At 34.7% G+C, this 18,159-nt stretch overlaps 1 protein-coding gene and 1 long non-coding RNA gene across 3 annotated transcripts; both read left to right on the forward strand.

Annotated features, from left to right (window-relative positions):
• The first annotated feature begins 1,095 nt into the window (after nt 1-1,095).
• Nucleotides 1,096-3,349, forward strand: LOC110732488. The gene is made up of 3 exons (XR_002513494.1): nt 1,096-1,557; nt 1,650-1,895; nt 2,783-3,349. It is a non-coding gene; the product is annotated as an uncharacterized LOC110732488 (long non-coding RNA).
• A 4,546-nt stretch (nt 3,350-7,895) lies between these two features.
• On the forward strand, nt 7,896-14,674 carry LOC110732489 (tobamovirus multiplication protein 2A-like). 2 transcript variants are annotated; one of them, XM_021912436.1, is made up of 7 exons: nt 7,896-8,045; nt 8,403-8,697; nt 11,193-11,292; nt 11,870-11,950; nt 12,030-12,134; nt 13,815-14,021; nt 14,152-14,674. In XM_021912436.1, exons 2-7 carry the CDS (start codon nt 8,459-8,461, stop codon nt 14,257-14,259), a joined length of 840 nt encoding a protein of 279 aa, XP_021768128.1. In that variant the 5' UTR covers nt 7,896-8,045; nt 8,403-8,458; the 3' UTR covers nt 14,260-14,674. The 2 variants fall into 2 exon arrangements, with proteins under 2 accessions (XP_021768128.1, XP_021768129.1); XM_021912437.1 differs by having other exon boundaries at nt 7,928-8,051.
• The last annotated feature ends 3,485 nt before the right edge of the window (nt 14,675-18,159 follow it).

The raw sequence follows: 18,159 nt of genomic DNA on the forward strand, positions 1-18,159 counted from the left end.
ACATATATTTAATTATTTTCTTTCACATATATTTCATAGTTTTTTTTTTTTTTTTGAAACAATATATTTCATACTTTTTAATACTGAGTTTGAGTCTATTTCATACTTTTTCTGATAAAATTTATTGTCATTATAATTATTTGAAAACCGTGCATTACACGAGGTTTAATCTAGTGAAATAAAGAAAGTATAATCTCTATTTTTATAAAAGTGAGAGTGTTTGGAGGGGGATCTTATTATTTACCAAGAACAAGAATTTTAATTCTAATATGAACAGCCAATCAAGTTGCATACTTTTTTTTTTTCTTCTCTAATTTCTCAAACAAAAGGGGAAAATAAATAAAATAAAAAGGTGTGTAAACCTTATCATGTGGTAAAGACTATAAGTTCAGATTGTTTATGTCATTCTATGACTCATAAACTTTTGGACTTTAGGTTCACTTTCTTTATTGGGCTAAGCCCAATTCAGAATGGTTCAATTTCTTTATTGGGCTAACCAAATTCAGAATGGTTCACCTCCTATTCATAAATGGCTACTTGTTATTAGCAGTTTTCCATCCATCATCCCCTTTCAGTGAAGAAATGGGTTTACTAACTTTATCCCAAAAAACAACAACAAGAAAAGAAAAAAAAAAAAACAACAACAAAACTAAGGGCTAAGGTTATGCAGCTATGCCTCTATGCTTAATTAGATAAGAGTTTGTTCTCCTCGTCTAAAATAAGGTGTTTATGATAATCTAATGAGTCAATGTGACTAAATTTTAATTTTTACAATAATATATAAGAAAGATATTATATGACGAGATCATATTAGATTCACCTAAATCCACCTAAGTTATACCTTCAGTTCTAGATAATTCAAATACATTGCATACAGAATGAGTAAGGATTTTGAAGCTTGATCAATTCAATGTTTAAGGTTATAGTGTAGAAGATGCCATATTACTACTATTTTCGAACGATAAAAGGATACTAGTTAAGTGTCGATAAATCATTACATTAAGTGCCCCTCCGCACAAGTGGAAATCAATACGAAGAATTACTAGAAGCATCTATTGTCACGACTAGGGCTGTGCAAAACTATCCGAAAAACCGAAAACCCGAAAAACAGAACCGTAACCGAACCGAAAAATTGGGTACCCGAACCGTTTAAAGAAAACGGGTCGGGTAACCGAACCGATAAGAATTTAACGGTTCGGGTAACGGGTACCCGTTAACACTGTTTCGGGTACCCGAATGTCCCGAAAATATTTTTTTTCGAAATCTCAAATGAAAAATGTCTGTTTTTTTTAGAAAAAAAGAAACAGAAAATAAAGAACAAAAAAGTGAAAACCCTAAACTTCGTTCTTTTCTCATTTCTCAGTCATTCACTTCACTCAGCCTCCATCCCCCTCTCTCTCCTCCTCTTCTCTAATGTCTCTGCCTCTGGTTCTCTAATCTCCATTCTCCATTCACTCCTTCATCTCCTCCATTGAAGCGGCTCTGAGCTTTCACTCCTTCATCTCCTCCATTGAAGCGGCTCTGAGCTTTCACTCCTTCATCTCCTAATGTCCTCAGGTAATTAACTAATTATCCCTTTGCCAGATCTAATTATTTGCAATGAATTGATTAAATTCAATTAAACTTAAACTCTTGTTTTAATTTCACAGATCGCAGATTCAATTTAGGGCTCTGCGTACTTCGACTTCTCCATTGAAGCGGCTTCTGAGCTATACGCCTATACTCCTTCATCTCCTCCATTGAAGCGTACTTCGACTTCTCCATTGAAGCGGCTCTGAGCTTTCACTCCTTCATCTCCTACATTGAAGCGGCTCTGAGCTTTCACTCCTTCATCTCCTCCATTGAAGCGTACTTCGGCTCTCCATTGAAGCGACTTTTGAGCTTTCACTGTTGAGGTAATTTACATTTTATAGTATCTGACTATCTGTGGTTTTTTCGGATTTGTAATTGTTTTTTTTTCCTGATTTTTTATTGTGGTACTATTAATTTTTTTTTTGTTTTTTTTGGGAGGAATGGTACTTATTATGGTTTTCAGAATTGAGGTTTTTTTTTATTATTTTTTGTCAAGTTGTGTCTGTTAGATTTAGATGAGTGAGTAAGGTGAGATTTCTGTTTTTGATGTGGAAATAAGGTTGTTGAGAAAAAACAAGGATTCAGAGTGATGTTGTTGTGTGATGTTGCTAAGCATCTATAGTTGCTGTGTACTAATGTTGTTGAGCATCTATAGTGTTGTGTGTGGCTTCCTGTGTGTTGAGCATCTATAGAGTTGTACATGATAATCATGTAGTCCAATATGATTTATTGTAACATGAGTTAATTACAAGCATTTTAAGAAAACGTTTTAAGATTTATTGCAGTCCAATATGATAATCATGTAGTCCAATATGATTTGTCTAGTTGCTTCTACTCAGGTTAATCTGTCAATGTATGGTTTAACAGAATTGAGTAATATTCGTCAGCTAGAATTTGGTTTAACAGTAACTTGTGTGGCTGTGTACATCATCTTTTGGACTCATTTTCAGTAATACTTGCCTAAGGTACTGCAAGGCTCACAGAGTGATTATATGGTGTAGTTGTACCAATAGTTTTTTTTATTTCACTTGCTTGTCTGAGATTTTATGATTGTGTATTTGTGTGACGTGGAAAAGTTTTTGTCCTGTTTGTTTCTAATAGACATATGTCCTAGATGTTCACCCTTTCAACCCTCATATAGCTATGACTCATTCTTGTTATTTGTGTATACATGATTGAACTTATTTGTTTTTTTTTTTTTCATTTGTAGGAGTGTATGGAATCTGGAAGTAGTGGGGATATGGAAGACTCATCGGCTACAAGTCAAGCTCCTCCAATTCCAAGTCCTCCTCCCGAGCCTTGGGAGTATGACCCTTGTCCAATGACGGAAAATAATGACCCCTTTGACCAGCAAAATCAATCAAACCAACCTTCTGAACCTGCTGATGTTGCTGCCCCCTTAAGTGAAACTTCAAAAAAATCTAGAAAAAGGCGCTCTCCTCATTAGGAGCATTTTATAAAGAAGGATGGAGAAAACAAGGCTGAATGTATCTATTGTCATACATTCATTGGTTGTGCATCACTTCAAGGTACCTCCGGCATGAAGAACCACATAAAGCGGTGTAAGGAATACCCCCCAAACATTGATCAAAATCAGCAACTATTGTCCCTTAGTCAACAAACTCTTGATGGGAATCTCGTGGATAAAAAAAAAGGTAAACTTGAGCTGTGGAAATTCAATCAAGAAGATAGTAGGAGAGCTCTGGCAAAGATGGTGATCATGGATGAAATGTCTTTTAGAATGGTGGAGCATGAAGGTTTTCGCAACTTTATGAAGGTAACGCAACCCTTTTTCATTATTCCTTCTCGATGGACAGGGACTAGAGATTGTTTTAGGATTTATTTGGATGAGAAAAAAAGTTTGAAAAGTTTTTTTAGTAAGTGCACTTCACGTATAAGTCTCACCACTGATACTTGGACTTCTTGCCAAAATATGAATTACATGTGTTTAACCGCTCACTTTATTGACCAAAATTGGAAATTGCATAAAAAAATAATTAACTTTTGTATAATTGCTGGTCATTCTGGTGAAACAATTGGTAAATCTGTCCAAAAGTGTCTACTTGAATGGGGTATTTCTAGAGTAATGACTGTCACTGTAGATAATGCAAGTTCAAATGATGTTGGCATTCAATATTTGAAAAGAAGGTTTGAAAGTTGGAAGACATTAGTTTTGGGTGGTCGGTTTTTACACATGAGATGTTGTGCTCACATATTAAGTTTAACCGTTAAAGAAGGATTGAAAGAAAGTGATGTGTCAATAAAAAGAATTCGTTGTGTTGTTAGGGTATGTAAGATCATCGGGTGCTAGATTGCAAAAGTTCATGAGTTGTGTTAAACAAGAAAAGTTGGAGTCAAAACGTTTTCTTTGTTTAGATGTGGATACTAGGTGGAATTCCACTTTTTTAATGCTGGAAGGTGCTTTGGCATATCGTAGGGCTTTTGATTTGCTTGAATGTTCAGATGGTGGTAAATTTAGGTATGAGTTACTTAAGACAGGCGGGGTGCCTGAACCTAGTGATTGGGATCGTGTTGCCTCTTTTCTTCCTTTACTTAAAATATTCTATGATGCTACTCTACGAGTTTCCGGCTCGTTGTATATCACCTCTAATGTGTATTTACAAGAACTTGTTGGGATTAGTGTGTTAATCAAGAAAAAAATGTTGAGTAATGATGCGGGGGTGAGTTTAATGGCTAGTGGAATGAAGAAAAAGCATGACAAGTATTGGGAAAATGTTGATAATGTGAATCTCTTGTTGTATATTGCTGTCATTCTTGATCCTAAGCGGAAAATGGGATATACTAAATGGGCAATTAATCAACAATATGATTCTGAAAAAGCTAAGTACTTGTGTGATAAAGTGATGCAAACTCTGAATGACATGTATGAACTTTATATTTCTGAAAACCCTCCAAATGAGTCTATTCTCCCTAAAACTTTTGATTTTTCGGAGGAAGTAGAAGATATGGATTCTGATGTAGATGTTGCGGAATTAGAGTTTGAAAGGCAGGTGGGTTCATGTGTTTGAGTACAAGGGAAAAATGAGTTGGCCAAGTATTTAGAAGATGATAGAGAAGTTAATCCCGCCGGAAAAAGCTTTGATTGTTTGGGGTGGTGGAAAAAATATGGTGAAAGGTAATCCAACAATAGCTCTCATGGCTAGAGATGTACTTGCCATTCCCGTATCAACAGTCGCTTCCGAATCAGCTTTTAGCACCGGTGGTCGAGTGCTTGATTCATTTCGCAGCTCACTCTCAACTAAGATGGTTGAAGCCTTGATTTGTGCACAAGATTGGTTACGTACATCTCAAGGTCCTCTTATACTTGAGGAGAGACTTGAAGATATGGAAAAAATTGAATCAGGTAACATTTAAATATTTTCTCTTTTTTTTTAATCTCATTATCTTGTTAATTATTCATTAACTTTTTTTTAATTTTTTTTTTGAAGAAATGTTACCTCTTGGTGAGGAACACTCTCTCTTTGTTGATGATGATTAATTGATTAGAGGCAGCAACTTATAATCATGAAGGTTGGTGGTGATTGTATTGAAGGCCGGAAGTCATTGAAGGCTTGGAGTATTTTATGAAATATGATTACTATGGACTTTTTTGTTTTAAAACTATAAACTATGGACTTTTTTTTTGTTATGTATTGGTTTATTATTGTTAACTATGGACTTTTTTTTAAAAAAAGAAACAGTATGTTTGTATCAAGTATTTGTTCATTTGTAATCGGGTTGAGTGCTGTGTTATATGTGTATTCAGGTTTCAATATCAGCCTATTAGGCTGTTATTTGTTACAAAAAAAATCATAGTACTAATAACAATAATTAATACTAGAAAAACAGGTGGAAGTTTGGACAAAAATATTATTAAGCAGGTGGGTACAAGGAGGAGTTCAGGCAGCCAAGTAGGAGAGGTGAGGAGGCAGCAGCCTCAAGGACAGGGACTGGTAGGTTGCCAAAGCGGAAGACAGCGATAGTTGTAATTATTTTTGTTATTTGTGTATTTAAGTTCAATTGTTATAATTCAAAAAATAGGAAGTAAAAAAAAAAAACTAGTAAAAACTAAAAAGCATCTAAAAACGAATTGCAAAGTAGGTTTTAAATAAATAAAAAGACCCAAAAAAAAAATCAGCTTATTGGTTCGGTTCGGATATTTGGTTCGGGTACCCGTATTTTCGGGTATCCGAATTTACGGGTACCCGAACCTTATCGGAACGGTTTCGGGAATCGGTTTTAGCCTTAACGGTTATCGGGTACCCGATCCAATAACGTTATCGGAACGGGTACCCGTCCCATGCTCTCCCCTAGTCACGACATTGCTAGATGTATACTAATCCTGTTCCTGTTAGCTAGCACTTAGCAGTATCTCAGCATGTTACTTACAAGTCCTCATTGAAGATGGAACTCAAATCCCGTTGACTTGATCACTGCTTGACTCAAATTGCTTTTGAATGGCCGTTGTATTCCAGTTTGAACTTGCTAAGTATCCAAATGTAGGTACTGAAATTAGCTTTGTTGAAAAAACAAATATGAAGAGGAAAGGTGGTACATCAATGAATCTCTCCGGCCATCCAAACAAGAAGTTTAATTTTAGTTTATGTATTTGTACTTTTGATTTTAATTGTTGTAGTATTTGTATCTCGTGTAAGGCTACTCAAAATCTAGCAAGTATCGCTAGAGATGAGTAGTAGTCGTGTGTATTGGTTGCTTACTCCGTTGTCAAAAAAAAAAAAAAAAACACAAATACGAAGTACTTTCGTCAATATGATGTGCTATTTTTTTTTTTTTTTTTTTAAATACGGAGTAAGTAGAAGGATGTTGATTAGACCTTTACCTGTCGTTTTTTTTAGTCTAGTGTTTGCATGACATTTTGAAATGAAGGGGGATAACCGGACAAAGGTAAAGGGATCCCCACACTCAGAGTGTCCCTAGTGGGGACTAGAAAATTGAACAAAGGTTGAGGTTGACAATGTGAAATCTAGGTTGTTATTTGTTAATATGGTGTAGGTACTGATACCAAAGTGTACTTTTATCATTTCAAATAGAGAGGCTAGAAAGTTGTATTGTCATCGATGAATTTAATAATTCGAAAAAACTAAAGAAAACCTATTAAGTTCGATGTGTTATACTCACAATATATGGAGAATGATTTCGAAAGTTTACACATCTTTGACTATTAATGATATTTATTTTGTTAAATTTGTCAAACTTAAATATAATAAAACCTTTTAAAAGTGTAAAAAAAACATTACAAACCAAAAGCTAATAATTAAAATTTTGTGACATTCCCTGCAATGATTTAATAGAAGCATTTATGTTTCTTAAACAATACAAAATAGCTACAAAGAAATTTATCTTCCTCATTTAGAGTATTTGGAAAGAGAAAACTCCATTATATTTAGGCAATACTCCTTTGAAATACCGATAATATACCACCGAGCGCATATTGCGTTCACCGAGTGGCATCATAGAACTTTCACAGATACCTTTTTCTCCTCGGGGTCTCCTATCCGAAGGCTCCCCCCTCCCTTTCTACCCATCCTCCTCCACCTAATTCCATCATGGTTTCTTGGGAGGCTCCACCCCTCAACTTCCACAAACTCAATTTTGACGGCTTGGTTCTCAACAACTCGGCAGCAGCAGGAATCATCATCAGAGACAACAGCGGGACTTCTTCCGGAGCGCGTATCTTCAATCTCGTCAACACCAAAGTCTTCATTGCTGAGGCGACAACTCTTCACAAAGGTATTCTTTTGGCCCTTGAGCTCGAGATTAAAAATATTTAAATCGAGGGCGATAATCTCCTAGTCATCAACTCTCTCAAGGGCACTTGGTCAATTCCTAGGCAAATTCAGCTCATCATTAAAGACATTTGCACTCTTCTCACCAAATTTGATAATTGGGGCATACGACATATTTTTCAAGAGGCAAATCAGGCAGCTGATTGGATAGCTAATGTAGGTCATCTAGTTAGTGATAGTATGGACATTACTCCTTGTAATAACTCCAGTCTTTCTATTATTCTCTCCTTTGATGCATTAGGAGTTCTTCTCGCGAGGAGGATCTCCTAATGTCCTCTATTTTTCTTACCATCAAAAAAAAAAAAAAATAACCAACATTTTGTTGACTTACATAATAAAAAAACCATTTAAAAAAGCCATAATGCGCCCAAAACTCGAGCACCTAACACCAAAACACGTCGTTTAAACACAACCCCTCACTCAAATTTTCCAATATACCCTTCATCCCCTTCCTCATCTACCCCATCTTCTTAGGGGCAAAAATGTCATTCCACACAAATTTAGTTTTCTCTATCATCGAACATTATCACCAGCTAGATATAGCAAAAAAGTAAAAACCATTTCAACTTTTTTCTCTCTCCTCAAAAATTCTTTACTTTCTCTCTCGTCGAAGAACTCAAAATTTTAAATTTTTTTTTCCTTGTATCATCCCGATTTCTTCAACCTGTAAGTGTAATACTCTTAGATTCTTCAACTAGATTTTTCCCCTTTTTTAAATTTTAATTTCCTGGATTTATCTGATTTTGTTATTAATTCTGATTAGTTTGATCTAATTTTGATTAAGTTTTCTTAATCGGTTCACATAATTAGCTTAACAAAAAAAAAAAACCGTTAATTTACTTGATTTTTGAATTTTGATAATGCTGATTTCTGATTAAATTTCCAATTTTTCTTGCTATTATTTGCTATTCATGCTGATTTATCTGGCAATTTTTCTGTTGGTTTAAATAGTTTGTGTTATTTATCTATTTTTGGTTTTGTTTGAGCTCTGGATTAATTCTACAATAATATTGTTGATTGCAGGAGGCGATTTTGTTGGATTGGTGATTAGAAAGAGGGTTTATTGTAAATTATAAGAAATGGGGTGTCAAGGGTTTTGGGGGTGTTTGTTGAAATTACTGAATTTTTTGATGACCCTTGTGGGGTTGGCAATGGTGGGATACGGGATTTACTTGTTTGTAATGTACAAGCAAGCGTCACCGGATTCCGGTCCTCCACCAGTTAGTCCTGATGAGCCACTGATTCAGCTCGGTCGCCCTTTGATCATGTCTGTATCGTTGTTGTCGAACAACGTTTTCGATAATCTTCCTAAAGCTTGGTATGTATGTTAGTATCACTGCTTTGCTAAATCATGTCTGTGGTTGTTTTGTTCATAGCTTTCTAGTTCCTACATTGGTGTGCTCTAGTTCTTGCAGATTTGTTTGATATTGCTTTATGCTAATGCAAACGTCTACCAATTATTTGGCTGAGATTGTGAATTTGTGATGAAGTTTTAAACTTTTAATTACAGAAAAGAGATATTCAGACTAAGTAATCGGTGTTCAGTTGATATGACCTTATGTCATGAAAGGGTATTTGGTTAGTATTGAGAGCACTAGGAGAGTTTCGTGGTTGAAACTAGAGTAGTTGTGAACTATGGAGGAATTTATTGAGGCTCTTTCTGGTGAGGGTCTCTGAATCGTGTGTTATTTCTCTCTTCATTGCTGAAGGCATAAAGCAAATTTTTTGGATAAAGACGTGACCACTAGATATTAGATAAGTCTTTGGCCAAAGTTCTTAAGGTTGATAAATGATGGATTCATGTGTCAAATATTCTGATTCTTTCTCCCGTTAGATGTTTTGATAATTTTCAGTGCGCACCACTCCCCCTGGAGGAAGAGTTAAGGAAAGAGAAGTGTGTAAATCATAGAAGCTTTGTTGTCTAGTGTCCTCCATGTAGGTTGATTTCTTTTTATTGCTTAGACTGTGTATTTGTGATTGATGTTAGATTGTTAGTTTGCCAGTAGAAATATTAATAACCCTTTTGCGGATTTATCATCTAAACTAGAAAATACTACATATATTAACAATTTTATCTCATAACATTGATGAAGATGCATGTTACAAATTTCAAGGTCAAATTAGGTGGCTCTCTTCCTAGAATTTACCTCCCAAAGAATTTTGTAAATTGGATTTTGCCCAAAGTTTTTGTCATTCCTCTCTCCTTTGTCTGGTTCAAGGCTATTTTTTTTTGCAAATTTAGCTTAATCCCATTATAACTTTATTTTCTTCTTGCCCTCTTTGTTGGAAACCAGTCAAGTGCTGCCCTCTCGGAGACTTTTTCTTACAACCTTTTATTCTCCTTAAGCCATTGTTGTTTTGATCTGTCTTTATGTCTATCTGAGACCTATAGAAGATTTAGTTTACATAGTTTGTTGATTATCAATTTAGATGCCTCTTGCCCACTAGTTAGTCGGTAATGTTATTGTGTCTGGTGGCAGTGGTGTTGCTCCCGCTGCCTGTGGTCCTTTATCCTATGAAATGTTTGCAATTTTCTGTTGCTGCCTTCTGGTGGCATTATCTGCCTCAATTTTGCCATCATCTGTGGTACTTTGATATCAGCAAGGCTACTCTTTGTCGGTGCTGAAGTTGTAGGCCTTTCCTGGTTCTATAAAGTCGTTTTGGCTTTTGAATTTTAGTTGTTTACTTTTATACATCTATTCTTATATGTTGTCAGTTACTTAGTTTCCCAGTTGCTTATATTACTCATCTTAGGATCTAAGGTGGGATGCTGTTTCCCCTTTGCTGCTCTTGAGGTCTTGGGGTTCATCTAGCTTTGAATGCAATTGTACATTGTAGCATAGATTGCATAGTTGTTTGTTGTTACTTTCCTGCCCCATGATAACCATTACTCCCTCCATTTGCCATTGGTGTTTTGACTATGGTGATCATCATACTTTTTTCTTATTCCTTTCATGGCAAAGAGAGTTCTTTCTTTTACTCCTGTTGTCCCACTCCCACGTACGTGGATCCGCCCACTTATACTACTTCATATATAATTATAGTTATGTCTCTATGAAACTCTCATTGCTATCCAATAAATAAAAAAAAGAGACTCACTTTCCACAAGTTTTCTCCTTTTCTTGAAATCTGTTTCTACACTAGATAGGAAGAATGGAAGATCAATTGGAAATGGAAGGAGTATGAAGGGGGTGGCCTGAGATTTGGTGATAGTTTCTGTAATGAGACTAGAGTTAGGTTCTCTTTGTGCTTCTTCCTCTATCTATGATTGTACCTCAATGCTGCTTTCAGCTTAGGGAATTCTGTTACTTAATACGAAGTATATTATTTGAACAGCTAACATATTTAATGAATTTAGTGTGAATGTGGAAAATTAGCTGCCAATGCTTGAGTATGAGCTGATAAGATCTGTTTGCCATTGTATAACGGCTTGTTTCTTTTACTATCTCCATCAACCTAAGTCCAACTTTTATAGCAACAAAATCATAAGAGGGGGATCACACATGTGGGTTAGTCACTTAGTCCCAAAAGGTGATAGGCTAATGATTAGTGCTAGGAACCCCACACCGATGCCTTTCTTTATTGCAGATTTTAAACTAAATATGATGCCATTGTTTATTTATGATGACTATGCCTGTATGATAGCCCAAGCCCCACAGTACTGTGCCATCACTACTGGGGCTGTGGAGTATTCATTATTTATATTTAGTCCAATTAATAATCTGGAACCATCATTGCAAGTATTGATGTGCATTGCTTTCTTCCTTTATCCTTTTTGTTGCTCATTTTCTTTGAATATCTATTATCTTGCAGGTTCATATACTTGTTTATCGGCGTCGGAGCTGTTCTTTTTGTTATATCATGTTTTGGTTGCATAGGAGCTTCGACAAAGAATGGGTGCTGTCTCTCTACTGTATCCTTGAAATTTAACTTTAATAATTAAAATTTTTAGGACTTTATTATCTAACTCATTAACATTCTTTGATCCTATTTGTGCTGATTTAATTGGCGAACTACCTGTTTTCATCTAGCTGGTTTTTATGCTGCTTGGACTTCTTGTTTGGCACCAAGGACTTTATTTGACAGGAGTGGGTTATTTTTATACTTTTCTGTATATCTTATTTCCTCAAACCAACCATACTATTGTCTATTGGGCGTATCTCTCATTTTCTCATTATATGAACTAAAAAAAAACACTAGATTTTGTTTCTCTCCTTTTTACTTTGAGTCAATATCATCCTGGCACCTTTACATTTTCTGCGTATTCATCCTGGTACCCTATTATACGAGGATTTCATTCCACCTATTGACGATTTCCGTGTATGTGTGCTATGCATAACCAATGCTAAGTTACATTAACAATCAACTCAATTTAATTAGTCTAAAAAGGTAACTAGTAATATAAGACGAAAGTATCTCTCATTATTTTAAAATTAAAGTCCTCTAATCTGATTTGCATGACAAAAATCATATTCCTTAACCTTACATAGTATGCTGTGTTCATAATTTTGTTGATTTTGTTGGAGCTTGGATGTGCAGCCTTCATATTCTTCGACAAAGATTGGGATCATGTAAGTGCTCTTTAGATTGATTTCATGGTGATGAATATTATTGTTTATTGTCTGAACTAACCCGTGTCTTGCTTTTCAGAAAATCCCTGCTGACAAAACTGGAACCTTTGATATGATTAATGACTTCCTGGAGGATCATTGGTCTATTGCCAAGTGGGTTATTCTTGGGGTTGTTGTTTTGGAGGTAAATGCTTCTTCAGTATATCAAAAATTTTCTTTCAAATGGAACTCTTACAGCTTAAACTTTATTTCAAAATGGCGGTGGTGTGTGAGTGTGTGGTGGGGTATACAGGAATACAGGAACTAAAACCTCCTAAATTATTGAGGGAATTTTGTGACATGGAATTGATTACTAGTCCAATTTCCTATGAGCCCAAATTTTGTATGCAGTCAATGCAGATATGCTATTTCGCTTTTGATACTAGTCATATATATAATAAAAAAAATTCTGAAAAAATCTGTGCGCCTCAGGGGGTGGTCTTAGCTGCGCCTTATCAAAATCGCCTCGCCTAGACCACAAAAGGCGTATGACTCTTAACGCCTTGCTCCTCTGCGCCTAGGCGCACCTTTTCAAACACTGCACATCTCTTTAACAAAATGGAGGACATTAAGAAAAGGATAATAGAAAGGGAAGCATAATTTTCTGTATAAGTGATTTAGCAAGAATTTGCCTTTAGTGGAGAGAAATTGAGATGACTATTGAATATGAATGTTTTTGAGTCACAGTGCTGAACTTCTCTGTTGGTTGTGAGATTTGGGTTTTGCAAGTGGTAAAGCCGAGAGAAATGAATAAAATGAGAGAGGTCATAAGATTACTGAGTAATACTGAGAGTTTGAGAAGTACTATTTATACATGCCAGTGTAGCTTTCATTGTTTTGAGTTGTGAAAAATTGTTTTGTACCATCTCACAAGTTTCAAACTCTTCTGGGCTTAGAAAATGCTATGGCCAGTCAATAAGAAGAGATGGAGAGTATCATTTAGTGGATTGAATTTTCTAGAACTACAATGGTACACTCAAATTGCTTGTGAGGCTGGATTTTGCACTAAAGAAAAAGGACAAGAGAAGAACATAGAACAAGAGGGACACACAAGGCTGTTGAGGAAAAAATGAGTAATGCCTAGTACATACTAGGAGACTATACTAGGGTATCTTCGTTGTTATGCTAATTGTACTATAATATGAATTTCGAACACTTTTGAGCATAACAATAGATGAACAAAGAGTCTTGGTAACACTTAAACTACTTGATACAGTCATGCTACTTCATTTTGGGATTGGATACCTGAAATAATTATAAACATGTTTACTGAATTCAATTTGGGATAATGTGAAAGGTCGATTGGGTATCTGTCCTGAAAGAAATTTTTTATTTGGTACCTTAATTTTAATTTAAATTTCAGATCAGAATTTCGAGTTATGGTGTAGATTTGGACATCCCTGCTGATGTATTCTGACTAGAATGTACAAACTGCTGCCTAATGGTGTTAGTAATGCTGCTAATGTTACACTTCTTAATTTTTTTGTGCCTTGTGCCCTTGTCTACTACTACTACCTTGACACCCACATGTAGGTGGGTGAAGCTGAATGAGGTCTTTTAATCATTCTTTTAATCTATGTATGCATTAGGGGTAGGAATCAGTGAACATTAATTTGAGCTCGTAATTGACTGAATGGAATTGAAAACTAGTTTGTTTGTTTAAATGCTCAGATCAATGAGGGCCATGGGCTTTATGTTCCATCACCTTTAGGTGCTCCAAGTGTTAGAAAATATTACGAATTATTATTATTACGTAGTGTTATATATATATATATAACCTTTTCTATTCCATGCATTGATGTTTTGAATTTTTCTAATTTTCCAGGCAGCATTGTTCTTGTTAACCGTCATTGTTAGATCAATAAACAGGCCTGCTGATTACGACAGTGATGAGGAGTTCATCAACCCAAGGCAGACTGTTAAGCAGCCTCTTATTAACAGACCACCTCCTGCAACTGGTGTACCTGTTACTGGTTCTGCTGATCAGAGGCCCGGCAGGAATGATGCTTGGAGTGCACGTATGAGGGAAAAGGTGTGACTAAAAATATGCCTTTTGAATTCAGAGATTTTCCTATTAGATCTTTTTTTATATATTCTATTTATTCTTTATTTCTTCTGTTCCTTTTACCTCAATTTTTTCTCTGGAATGGTTGTAAATCCAGTATGGGCTTGATACTTCGGAATTCACTTACAACCCATCAGAGTCAGGCCGGTACCAGCAGTCGGCTGGCCAGGCACCATCAGAAGGGGGCCGCTGCACCATCATGTAAAAAAGTGAAGCATTGTTCTTTGTTGCCGAAATTGAGATCCTTCAAGAATGGTGTGAAAAGCTCCCATTTGTATCAGGGCAAAATCAACTTGACAAGTTTGGTGTGTAAAATTCACATTTTTCAGGTGTTTTTTTTCCTCATCTGATTTTACCTAGACCGAGAAAATCTTCCTTTCAGTACAGTTCATTTGGTGTAAAATGTGCACATAGTTGAGTTATGGTCCCGTGTTTGAGTCATTACTCACTTCCAAGACTTCTGATCCTTAACTAAACATGAAAGTTCTGTTTTTTTTTTTTTTTTTTTTTTTTTTTTTTTTTTTTTTTTTTTTTTTTTTTTTTTTTTGTAAGAGTAAATTTTTGCAATTCTGTTGGTTTTGATGGCCTGCAGAGGCTTATCTACTGGCTTGTTATTCTTCCTCGATCATGGTCAGTTGAACTAGTTTTCGAATATTTGATGATAAGTAGAATCCCCACCTCGATGATGGACTGATGGATACCCGCACCACAGCACTTGAATGGGAAGTTATTATCGGGAATCCTTAATAGATATGCCTTCTCCCACTAAATTGGGCGAAAAACCCAAAAGAAAAAAAAAAAAAAAAAAAAAAAAAAAAAAGAAAAAGAAAAAGAAAATGATTTGCTCATAAAGTATTAGAAAGGGACATTTAATTTCAACGGGAAGACTATACAACTACGAAGGTGTGTTATTAGTTGGGCCGAAATTTTCCAATATGAATGCGAAGTTGATAATGCATCACATAAGTTGTGCACATCCCAAACTCAAATCGAAATCCAACCCGAATATCCGGCAAATTGGGAAGTTATTTAATTTTAAATTTGTTCTCTGTAGGTGGCCAATCAGCAATCGACACCTCATGTCCTCATGGGCTCATGTTAATATTGAATACCACGTTGTACTATTTGCAAGTTTTGAATAGACAAATTCACCCTGAATTTTCAATTATAATGATATTATCTTGAAAGTGTTTAATAATTATATCATGGCTTATGAGTTTAGCTGTTTAAGTGCATGAATTCACGTCATTAGAGATGGATTTGAATCTTTCATGTAGACACTGAATCGGTAAGTGGCAAAAACTTCAGTACAATGATTGACCTCACTTTGGACCAAGCAATGCTTGAGGGTCACATGGTCGAATTCTCTTATTATAATGCTGGCTTGCGGTACCTGGGGTTGAGGATCCCTTGTTCTTCCCCCTTATTTGTCAACAACTATTTTACTAAGCATTTATACTTAATTATCTATTTTCACAACTAACAAGGGGTCAAGTATAATTACACACACAGCTAACAACTAGTATCACAATTAAAAACCAGCTCTACAACTATATTTTGTCAAACAAAACCTAAGTATCTGACCGTAAATATTGAACCAAACAAATCACAAAGGTTGAGGTCTTTTTGCTAACCCTGGAAAATAATAAATTTGGCCTTTGTACCTCACTTTGAAATGCGTCAATTTTTTATGGTCCATCTTATGTAAAAGTCATATAAATACTCATTAATAAAATCATGCACAATAGACATCCATCTTAGTCTTTGTTTGATAAATATACTTGTATAAAAAAGCAAAAAGTTCTATGAAATGAAAGTTGAAAACTATAGAGATATTTTGTTTGACGAGGTGCTCCTTTAAAAACTACAAATGTTATTATCCAAACTTAATATTTTTTACGTAGTTTATATCTATATTAATGTTTTTGAATCTACCATCATTTGGAGAAAACAGTGGTTGATTAAATATTTGTAACAAATTAAAGTACACATTCAAATATCAACACCGTATCTTTGATAAAGGTGACAATACCATTCATAAAAATCTTCCCATAAATTTAGTTTTCTAACAAAAAGAAATGTAGAAATCCAAAATTACAAGTCAATTAGGAGAAGTAGAGAAGTATCTAACCATTAAACAAGGCAAGTTGTAGTATAATTATTTGATTATCAACTAAATATCCTAGAATTATGGTCGGTATAATAAGGATTATAATGTAAGATCTTTATAAATGGGTTTGAAGACACCTACTTTAATTTGGAATGTTACCAAATAAACACGCTCCATTACCATTAAACATCAATATTATAAAGTTAATTAAGTTTATTAGTTGGTTTATTAGTTTAATTTTATTTTGTTTTCTTGGGGATTATAGACGTGCCAAAGGTTTGTTGGGTGGAGATATTCCTACTTGAAACACTAACCATACCCTCTCAATGTGAAATTTTCAATAGTATCCAATATGATAATTGGCAAAAAAAACACAAAAAAATTGTATAAGATGTTTTGAATTAAATTTTATCTTCCAGAAATTATTTTTTAATATTTTTGAAATTCTAGAAATTAAAAATATATGTATAATAATTAAAAATATAATTTTTAATTAAAATTACTCATTAAAGATAAATCAAAAGTCAAACAATCTCAGCCGTCCATTTAAAAAAAAACTGTGGTATTCAAAAGTCATAAGTCTTGTATCACCTTATATGTACTTATGCTTGTTTTCATGCAGCTAAGTAAGAGAAGAAACCAAATAAATAAATAAGTAATTAAAGAAAGAAAAGAAAAACATACATTTTGGTTTTTTTAACCTCAATTTAGGGTCCAATCAACTTTATTCCACAATTGACGATAGCAATATCATTGTTAAGGTAGATATTTCTCACCTTCTACATCAGTAACAGCACAATCGATCCAAATATATCATCATTCATTATTATTCAGCATATTTGACCATTTCTTCTAGGGTTGGAAACTTGGAATTATCATCAACTACAATATTATTTGAATATATAGTGCATTCGTGAATGACCATTGATTATGACTTGTTTTATTCTACAATTGCCCTTTTTTTCACCCCTAATTCTCTTATTCAACATGTCCTTTGTATCGAGAGTATAATGCCTAAACAAGCGCATCTTGGATTGATGTCGTCTTTGTTGATTATTGCTTATTAGAACGTGTACGTATTAAGTTATATACTCTATAATCAACCTAATTAGAAAACTTTTGTTCCGTTAGATATTTATATGAAATAATAAATGGTCCAAATCTCTTAAATATACCATTAAGATTCACTTTTTGCATATACTCAAATTCACGCATATGTTCGAAACATTATTATTTTATCGCTGGATAATGTGTTTACAGTACGTCTTTATACTTTTGATTTTTATCGTTGGATATCATAGAGGTAATATGATGTGCATGTACTCAAATTGTCAAAAACGAACGTTAAAGAATGTAGTAGTTAATATAATAGCAACAACGTACGTAGTAGTAATTTAAAGGTTTGGTAAGAACTCAAGGAAAGGAGCCAGGAGATAAGCAATGACAATCTAGAAACATCTAAAAATAACTTCCTTTTATTTAAATTATCTTAATTATAATATAGAGTCTTACTTCTTTTGTCTTATTGTATAATTTAATCAACTAATGCTAAATCAAGCAGGTTTTACATGAATAAGATTGGCTCGGCATGTTCTATTTGATATAGGCGAAGAACCCAACTCGGTTAAAAAAAAAATGGAAAAGAAGCAGAACCAAGTCAAGATGATACAGATCAACCCCTTCTTCTTGTGCCAAAGATCTTACCCTTTCCAAAGGAACTGAAGTTCCATCTCTTTTCCATTTCCATTCAAGAGTTCTTATGTGTTTCCGCCCCCCCCCCCCCCCCCCCCCCCCCCCCCCGCCCCGAAAAATGGAAAAACTCCTTTTCTTAGGAACACACACCGCATTCGTCACTCCAAAAAGGATAATGGTAACCCCACCATTAACCACTTCATTTATGAATTTCATAGTAATAGTAATACATGTCCTACCGAGACAGAATTTTTAACTTGCTATCCTCTTGCCTAGAAGGCAAAGATTTACCTCTGTGGAAAG

Source organism: Chenopodium quinoa, unplaced genomic scaffold (genome assembly GCF_001683475.1).
Source record: "Chenopodium quinoa cultivar QQ74 unplaced genomic scaffold, ASM168347v1, whole genome shotgun sequence".
NCBI classification, from domain to species: domain Eukaryota; kingdom Viridiplantae; phylum Streptophyta; class Magnoliopsida; order Caryophyllales; family Amaranthaceae; genus Chenopodium; species Chenopodium quinoa.